The following is a 9523-nucleotide window of genomic DNA, read 5'->3' as shown; positions in this document are numbered from 1 at the left end:
CATGAAGAGATACTGCAAAATACTTGCTGTCAATCACGTGCGTAGCACGTGCCATCTACTAGTCTTATATTAACTAATCTATTAGCCTGTAGTTGAACTGTAAATCCCACGTTTGGGATTTTGCTAATAAACAGATCCAAGGTGAGTCCCAGCACTTCTCTTTACATCTTTGACCCCTTGAAAATGAGGATGTCACCGTATGCCTTTGTTTGCTTAACCTTCAGAAAGTCTCGAGTTGCCAAAACTGCAGAGTGCAAATATCCTATGTAAGATTTAACCATCATAACGCAATAGTCCAGGCAAGAAACACTGAAGTAATACAGGTAAAAACAAACGCGGTATTTTGTTCTTTTAGTTGCCACAGATTACTCTTAATTCTTAAAGTAGTGCAGTTGTTATTACCGCAGATTTGGTAGAACAGTTTGGCAGCCTTCGCCTGGTTCATTCCATCACTTAACTGGTTAAGTGACTCAAATTCAGTGCCCCCCACTGTATCAAAATGTGTCTTCAGATGCCTACACATGCAATACAGAGACAGATGAAACTCGACAGAGAAATCCACGTAAAAAGATTGATCAATGAAATAAGCAAAATTGAGCAAGGGATATTACTTCCGGACAGAATCAGTTGTCTTGTCCATGGGGTGATAAAATATTGGAAGCGGGGTCTGAGTTGGTCCAGTTTCAATTAACATCTCTGCAAGGATAACCTATATGATTAGCGAAAGTAAAAGTAGTTTATAGGCTTCCAAGTATTGCTGTTGTTACTGCATGAAAAACAAGATAGATTAGTAGACCTTGATCATGGGAAGGCTCATCTTCCGATACTCTTCTGAGCTTGAAATTTGGAGTAAGTAGCTCAAATGATTCCTCCTCAGCCACTGGATCAAGGCCACTGGTCCCATGCTTTGATGAAGATTTACCCCTTTTTAAGCTGGATCTGCCATAAGAACCACCACCGACACGTCAGAATATATAGCTAAAATGCTCCTTATCATTGAAGAATGGCTAGTAAATTTTGATGGAAAATTGGCAACACACTAATTTTGTGGAGTCAACAAGTATTTCAATTCAATCTTGGGCTGTCAGCTCCTATTATACCTTTGTTGCTCTACTGGCGTTAAATGAAGCAAACCATTCCCGGATCCAGAGCTGGGAATTGATCTCTCATTGCTCCCTGTAAATTCATGGGAAATAGCACTTGTAAATAAAGGCTCCAAGAGTATTACTACAACAACACATCTCCATTCATGATAAACCCCATAATAGAATTTAAATAAAAAGGCCAACCACCTGAATTTCCAGGCGTGAACATCTGGTTGAACTCATTTACTGGAAAGTTCATGTCCATGTCCATGTTCATGTCCATTTGCCTCTCGATGGAACGATGCTCAGGATGAGAACCAACTCCACTGTGAAAATCTTCAACAGACTTCGCATGGAAATGTGCCAATCAGTATATACGCATAAATTCGTTATCAAGACGCAATGTTTTTGGCAGGGGGTACAGTAACTTACAAACTCCACTGGATTTTGATTAAATGGTGGCTTTGATGGTGATGATGGTACTGGTGGCTGTGGCGATGAGTTTCTTCCTACAGTTAAACAGAAAGCATAATAAGTTCATATCTTCAATTTTTAAAAAAGGGATTTCTAAAAAAATGCAGTAAAACCCTGACTTGATGGTGAATCATGAGGAGTACGATGCTGGGCAGATCTCAAATGAAGATCTAGAAGAGGCCTTGGATAATGAATTTCTGTGGATCCAAATCCTGAGAAACCACTAAGTAGGGCTCCAGGCGGTAGCTCCATGAGATGAGCTGTCTTCATTGTGGAAATAGGTATTATGCGCTGCATGCACGAAAACATTCCTTAACACATCTGACTTCAGCCTTAAAAAATCATTCGAAGAACTGAAGAAAAGACTAAAATCTCAAAACTAATCTTCCAACTACTGAAAACTATAAACGACTCAAGCAGTAATGTAGAGGAACTACAAAAAATAATTACAATGCTCATCACCCGTTCTGGGACCTGGTCAGTCCTTCACCACTTACAACTACACATCCTGAGGTTTGAGCCCAGGGCCTAGATACATACTAGAAACTGTGGCACTCGTTCAATGTAATTACTCTTCTATTTGCAATCCACAAATGACTAATTTCTACTAAATTCCCCTGTGAAGGGAAAGTTCAGTTATTCTAAACAATCACTGTGCCACTTGAACAACAAGAATTATGACATCCAAATCAGCACTTTTAGAAGTCATGTTTGCCTCTTGGATTCAATGTAAGTGATACTCACTGTAAGATACCTACCCTCTTAGTGCCTCCCCTGTTTGTGACTATATCAGCTGTCTTTTGGAGCCAAGACTGGTAAAGGGGACCTGGGATGATAGTTTGTTCATAATCCAGCTGAGGATGACCTGCTCTTGGTCGTACTTTTCTTTTTGCCGCTCTTGGTTTCTGTTCATTTGGTTGGGGCTAGACATAGAAAACCATATGCATTTAAGTACAGAGTTAATTTCACATTGTCTTTACATTAGCTACGAAAACATGATAGTTAACTACCTGTTGGGCTTCTTCTCTACTCTCATCAGACCGATTGCTGTTCTTTTGTTCTGGAGACACATGATTGTTCTGGGGTTCTGGAAACAGATCTTGAATTTCATCCACTGAAAAAGGAATAGTACTTTTAGTTATTCCTACCAATTAAGCCTTAATTTCTTTACATGGGTAAGAAGGAACATAGGTCCAATTCCTTGCAAAGTTGCAAGTCATTAAGGAGCATGTATATGTTGTTTTTCTACAAGACACTACTAACAGTCAATATAAGAGCCTGTTTACACCTGAGCACTTGAAAATCAACCTGCACTCGTGGCACTACTATTTATGTCTGTTGTGTGTTTGAACAGAGGTTATTATGCATTAGCTCATTTAGCTAGAGAGGAAAATGTACTGCCAAGCGATTTTGGATAGCTTACCTTGTTGAGGCACTTCATGATGAAGTGGGGAAGGAATAAGACTAGGAATTATCGAGTTATCTTGTGTAGTGAAATTTGTCTGGGTTTCATCATCACCTTCAATGTCAAACCTGCCAAAGTTTCTTTCTCACATTAAAATTACTCCTCCAAGATATTAAATCTACACCAAAATATCCACAACATATTAACCTCACCTATCGAATCGATCATACAAAAATGCATCTGGCTGGTAAGAATCGAAGGGGTCCAAAAGTGTAATATTAGCAGCATCAGCTGAGTGACACACACAAAGGTATAACAATCAGTGACATTGTGATACTAAAACTATTTGCAAAAAGGGGATTTACAAATTGACATAGCAAATAACCTTGATGATGTTGTTCGTTTAAATCCTCCTCTCTTGGAATCTCATCATTAATCACAGGGTCATCAACAGAATCCAATCTCTACATACATCATGTACAGATTAATTACATTTAAAAGTATCAATCAACCATACATACTTCAAACATGTACAGAACATTAGCTCACAACCTGGTGCAGTGGAATATACACACCCATGTGACTTGTTTCTTTTATATTCAAATGTATCATATTTTAGAGTGGCAATATTGGAAATTACCATGTGAATGTATCGTGTTTGTTCAAATCTGATGGTTGTTGTTTTACTCGAGGCATTAAGAGACCGTTCAATCTCTTCAACAATTTCTCTATTCTTGTCAGGTAATGTAACCGCCTCAAATCTGCAAATAAATAGCCAGAATCAGCTAGCTAACTTGCACCTAATAACCCACTAACATGCGCATCCTCTTCTAATACTGACTTGGCTTGTGATTTGGCTTTGGGAAGAACAGTTGGGTCCTCATTTACTGGTTTAATCTTCCATGCTTCATTTATCTCCACCTGAAATTTTTAAAAAAAATCAAAACAATGAAACAAATAAAAACCAAATTCAATGTTGGAAAATTTACCAGAAGACGTGAAACATCATCTGAAAATGAAAACAAAGATTAGATTAGATATAAATTTACAGAGGAATTGGAAAAACGTTGAACAGAGAGGGTTGTAATTATTATTACCAAAGAGAAGTTTCACTTTTCGTTCATAAACAATCACAACTCCACCTGAAATAAAACAAACATGGAAATTATATATATATTTTTTTTTAAAAAAAACAGAGAAAATAGTATATATATATATACCCATGAGAATTCCAGAGAGTCTTAAAGCCATTGGAACTTGAGGATTCAATATCTCTTCACTACAAAAAAAAAAAAAAAAAAAAAAAAAAAAAACCATTAAAACACAGTGAGTTAATGAAGAAGAAAGTTGAAAGTGGAAATGGGGATTGTTTTTTGTTACCAGATTTTGATGATGTTAAGTTTATTGAGTTTCTTTCTGTTCATCTTTGCATGCATAGTCGCCGCCATCCTTGATCATTAGAAAACAACGTTTTAATTCAAACTTCAAAATGAAATTCAAATAAGAAGATGAACAAGTTTATGGAGGATACCATATTTGGCCTAGTGGAGCTTTTCTAGCAAGAAGTTGATGTGAGTAGAACATTTTCTTCTTCTGCTTCTTCTTCTCTAATGAAGCTTCAGCTTAAATTTGAATTGAGATAGATTAAAAACCGTTCGATGTTCCTCGAGATTCGTGAGATTGAAGTTTGAGGAGAGAGAAATAAAAGCGCGGTAAGGACAGGACGCAGAAGAAGTGGAGTGAAGAGAGTTTGTTAAAAGTAGTGGAGAAGTTGTGATTCGGTGTTCACGTATGCTGTTTTGGTTTTAATGCTGCTTGATTAATTGAAACTGTCTACTCACTTGGAAATGAAGTTACATTCGGACTAATATTCATGGGCTTATTTAGCCAATAATAAAGAGCTTGGGACTTGGGTGAGTTTATATATTGGGCTTCTGAATGACCACTGTGATGTGGTTCACAACATAAAAAACATTGTGGGGCTGTGGTCAAGACTAGGGGTGCCAACGGTCCGGTTCCAGTTAAACGGGTACTCATTGACACTCTTAGTCAAGACTCAAAACTATTTTTGTTGAAAAGTTGGCTCTTTTTTTTCAGGGCAAGTTACGCAATATGTTGATTTCGTTATTGCATATAAAAGATGATGAATTCAACAAAACTTGGAATTTTTACTGTTTCCAATCCAAAGATTGCAAAAACTGCAATGAAACTGATTTTGTTGATTTCAATGTGCTATAAATTTTTGACATTTCTCCGAATAAACATACAACAAATTTGAATTTCATACATAAACCACAAGTTTTAATACATACCCAAGTTGTCGATTCTACCAAGCAAGTAAACTGGGTCATATTTAGAAGATTAAACACGGATGCAAAACCCAAGACTTGTACAACATCCGGGGACTGAATTGGAATTAGAAAATGGGAACAATATTACCTTTTTCCCTAAATCCCGAACAATTTGGGTCTTTGGAAATCCAACTAAATAGTTGGTTGCTTGCTTTGATTTTGGAAATCGAACTAATTTTACGAATTTGGGTTTGAAATGGAGAGAAAAGAGAGAGGTAGAAAAAACCCAAACCCTTCGTTTTTTCGAGATGGAATTGAGATGGAATGGAAATCGCGTTTTTTATTTATTTTTTGTTTTTAAAATAGTGCGAAAGTTTGAAATTTTGCGATTTTTGAGTAAATTAGATCTGATAATCTTGAAAAGAGATCTGACGGACCAGGAGGGGAGTGAGATAAGGGTGGCACTATAACTGTGTCACTATAGTCTTTCTCTTAAAAGTAGCTACTTAAGTTAACTTTAAAATAAGTACGTAAGTAAAACTTCACCTACAAAATGAATTTAAACATTTTTTTTTGGTAGATATGATATACTCAATATTAAGATCATTTCTACAAAATTTCAGCTCATTTGGAAACCTCTAACATTGACAAAAAACAATTACAAAAATTCAACATTTATGAACCGTTAGATTTCTTTTTAAAGATGACAACAATTTTTATCTATGTTAGAGGTTTCCAAATGAGCTGAAATTTTGGGAAGATAATCATTATAGTGAGTGCTTCATAACTACAAAAAATTAAGTTTGAATTCATTTTGTAGGTGAAGTTTTACGTACATACTTATTTTAAGTTAACTTAAGTAGCTACTTTTTAGAGAATTACTTAATCTCACACTTCTCCTCAGCCGTCCGATCTCGCCTCAAGATCTGATGATCTAATTCACTGATAAAACCGATATTTCAAAATTTCGTGTTATTTCAAAAAAAAAAAAAAAAACGAAAATCACCAAAAATGCGAAATTTTGTTCTCTCTCTCTCTCTCTCTCTCTGCTTCTTCTTCTCCAAATCGTACCAAGCTTCTGGATTAAGGTATTTTTCCACTTTTAATTCGTTTGATTTGTTGTTTAATTAGCTTGGATTCGTTTGATAACTACAAGTTTCTATATTTGAAGAAAACATTAGACAACCGCGTGTATGAAATTTATTCAAATTAGGTAACCTTTATTCAAATTGGGTACATGTAATAATTTTGCAAATTTCCTTGAAGGGTTTGAATGGTATTTTCGTTGCCGTATTCTTCATGCTTTAATGGTATTTAATTAGCTTTAATGGTATTTTCATTGAAGTTTGAATGGTATTTAATTAGCTTGAACTCTGTCGTATTCTTCATGTCGTATTCTGTCAGAGTTTTGAACTCTGTCAGAGTTCGGTGAACTAGCATATTCGGTGAACTCTGTCAGAGTTCGGTGAACTAGCATATTCGGTGAACTCTGTTAGAGTTTTGAACTTTGTCAGAGTTCGGTGAACTCTGTCAGAGTTTTAAATTCTGTCAGAGTTCAATGAAGTAGCATATTCGGTGAACTCTGTCAGAGTTTTGATGTTTAAGTTATCTACACTATTTATGTACATTGAGATTTTTGTCTGTTTAAGTTATTTATATTTTTAATGTTTTCAATTTATAGAAATGGAGACAGAGACATCAATCAATATCGAAGAAGACGTAAATTCTGTCAGAGTTCAATGAAGTAGCATATTCGGTGAACTCTGTCAGAGTTTTGATGTTTAAGTTATCTACACTATTTATGTACATTGAGATTTTTGTCTGTTTAAGTTATTTATATTTTTAATGTTTTCGATTTATAGAAATGGAGACAGAGACATCAATCAATATCGAAGAAGACGTAGTTGGGTCTTCGTATACTAAAGCCCCTGTTCAAGGCATGCAAACATTAGCTGCTCCTTATATAGGAATGACTTTTACAAGTGTTGACGAAGCAAAGACTTACTACAAAGAGTATGGTCAACAAGAGGGATTTGAGACTCGTGTTCGGACGACTTCCAAGCAAGAAAATCAGGTGGATTTGGTTAGTGGTTGTTTACTAGTTTGCTCACGTGAAGGGGTTACCAAGAAAGATGAAGTCCGATCAAGAAATACATCAACTATCCGGTGTGGTTGCCAAGCTAGAATTCGTATTAAGAAAAGAATGCATGAAGATATATATGAGATCAGCGTTGCTCAGAATGACCATAGTCACGGTTTGGTGACCCCATCGAAGAACATTTGCATGAAAACTAACAAACATATGTCTGAAGCAGCGAAGTGCTTGACCGAGATGTTTAGTGATAACAGTTTACCTGTTGGGAAAGTGGCATCTGTTTTCCATGGAGAGGAAGTTGGGTTTACACAGAAAGATTGTTGGAACCATCATTATGGTTTGACCATAAAGATGCCTAAAGAAGGTGATGCAACTGTCGTCTTTGAAATATTTTATCTTGAGGAAGAGTCGCCGAGGATCCACGGTTCTACTCTGTACGCTATTGATTTAGATGAAAATGGGACTGCGGTGAACTTTTTCTGGGTTCATGGGAGGTCTCGATGCTAGTATGATTATTTCGGGGATGTTGTGTCTTTTGATACCACATATCGTACCAATGCATATTCCATGCCTTTTGCCCCTTTTACTGGAGTCAACCATCATTATCAGTCGATTCAGTTTGGTTGCGCATTGTTGCTTGATGAGACAGAAGATACATTCATATGGCTATTTAAGGCCTGGCTTGCAGCCATGGGTGGTCGTGCGCCAACTGCAATCATCACTGATCAGGATAGAGCGATTATTGCAGCCATTGCCAAAGTGTTCCCTAATACTCGTCATCGTTACTGTCTTTGGCATATTATGCAGAAATTCCAAGAGAAGATGTCATTTACCAAATTTGAGACATTGGTAACTGAGTTGAAGAACACTATTTCTTTTTCGTATAGGATTGTTGATTTTGAGAGAAGATGGTGTACAATCATTGAGAAGTATGAGTTGTCTAAAAATCTTTGGTTGACAGAGATATATTCAATACGGGAGAAATGGGTTCCTTATTATCTCAGTGATACCTTTTTGGCTGGTATACACATGACTGGTCGAAGTGAATCGATGAATTCTCATTATGACCAGTTTGTCAATTCGACGGCTATGCTTATGTAGTTTGTACATGGTAATGAGAAGTCTCTGGCTTTGCTTGCTAGGAAAGAAAGAGATTCTGATTACCGCACCGAGCATAGTTCACGGATTGTGCATAACGATACTTTCCTCCTAATGCATGCCGCGAAGGTCTATACGATCTCAATATTCAATAAATTTAAGGAGCAACTAGAAAAGGCAAAGATGGAGTACAAAATTGATGGGGAATAGATTGACAGGTATGGAACCGGAAGCTACATGGTGAAATGGAGAGACCCGCTGAAGAAGTCTGTTTGGAGAGTGAGTTTCGATAGAGGAACCTTAGAGGGAGATTGCGAATGCAAGTACTTTCAGTTTATGGGGTTGCTTTGTGGTCATATCTTAAAGGTTTTTAGGTGTTACGAGATTGAAGAGATTCCAAGCCATTTTAGATTGACGCGGTGGATGCAAAAGGCTAACACTTATAGAGCAGAGTTTGGTATGGTACTGGATTTGTGGTCGGGAATGTCTCAAATGAACCTTTGAGAGTGACTCATTCTATCAAGGTTGCTTCTCAAGTGGCTTACGATGCGTCACATACTTTTGAGGGTTATTCATATTTTATTGAAAAGATTGGTGAAATGGCTATTGGAATTTCAAAGTTTAATGAAACTTCCTACGAAGGAGACGCAGATGATGAAGAGCCTCCAGTTGCAGAGCCTTCGATACCTTCGGTTAATACATCACAGGTTTTTTTTATTTGAATGTTTAATTTTATATAAATTTAGTGTTTAATTCGGTGTTTAGTTTGATATAAATATTTATTTTAATTCGGTCTTTATTTCAGCTATTGATTTTGAATCCCAACATTTCTCAAACAAAAGGGAGGGGGAAGAAGAAAGCGGATAGATGAAAATCCTCCAGAGAGATAGCCCTAAACAATGAGATAGTCGTAAACAATTCAGGAAGAAAGTGTCACAGATATGGACAGATTGCTAACCATGACTCGAGAAATTGTCCGGAGAAAAATAATATGTAATTTGTGAAATGTAAGTATAGCTTTATTCAAAACTAGTTCTAATGATATTTTATCTGCGCGTCGAATATTTGATTCTAT

At 36.5% G+C, this 9523-nt stretch overlaps 1 protein-coding gene across 1 annotated transcript; it reads right to left on the bottom strand.

Annotated features, from left to right (window-relative positions):
- Window positions 1-56: 56 nt before the first annotated feature.
- On the bottom strand, window positions 57-4670 carry LOC147489822 (sister chromatid cohesion 1 protein 1-like). The gene is made up of 20 exons (XM_086570443.1): window positions 4496-4670; window positions 4345-4413; window positions 4185-4243; window positions 4062-4106; window positions 3954-3973; window positions 3806-3885; window positions 3605-3725; window positions 3350-3428; window positions 3177-3255; window positions 2983-3092; window positions 2570-2673; window positions 2318-2482; window positions 1679-1850; window positions 1518-1594; window positions 1293-1431; window positions 1101-1176; window positions 797-939; window positions 612-696; window positions 403-515; window positions 57-244 (listed from the first exon to the last, which is right to left on the bottom strand). The coding sequence occupies exons 1-20, from the start codon at window positions 4546-4548 to the stop codon at window positions 162-164; spliced, it is 1872 nt and encodes a 623-aa protein (XP_086426569.1). The 5' UTR covers window positions 4549-4670; the 3' UTR covers window positions 57-161.
- Between the last annotated feature and the right edge of the window lie 4853 nt (window positions 4671-9523).

This window comes from Coptis chinensis, chromosome 7 (genome assembly GCF_015680905.1).
Source record: "Coptis chinensis isolate HL-2020 chromosome 7, ASM1568090v1, whole genome shotgun sequence".
In the NCBI taxonomy this organism is placed as follows: domain Eukaryota; kingdom Viridiplantae; phylum Streptophyta; class Magnoliopsida; order Ranunculales; family Ranunculaceae; genus Coptis; species Coptis chinensis.
This window is presented reverse-complemented; position numbering and strand designations above follow the sequence as displayed.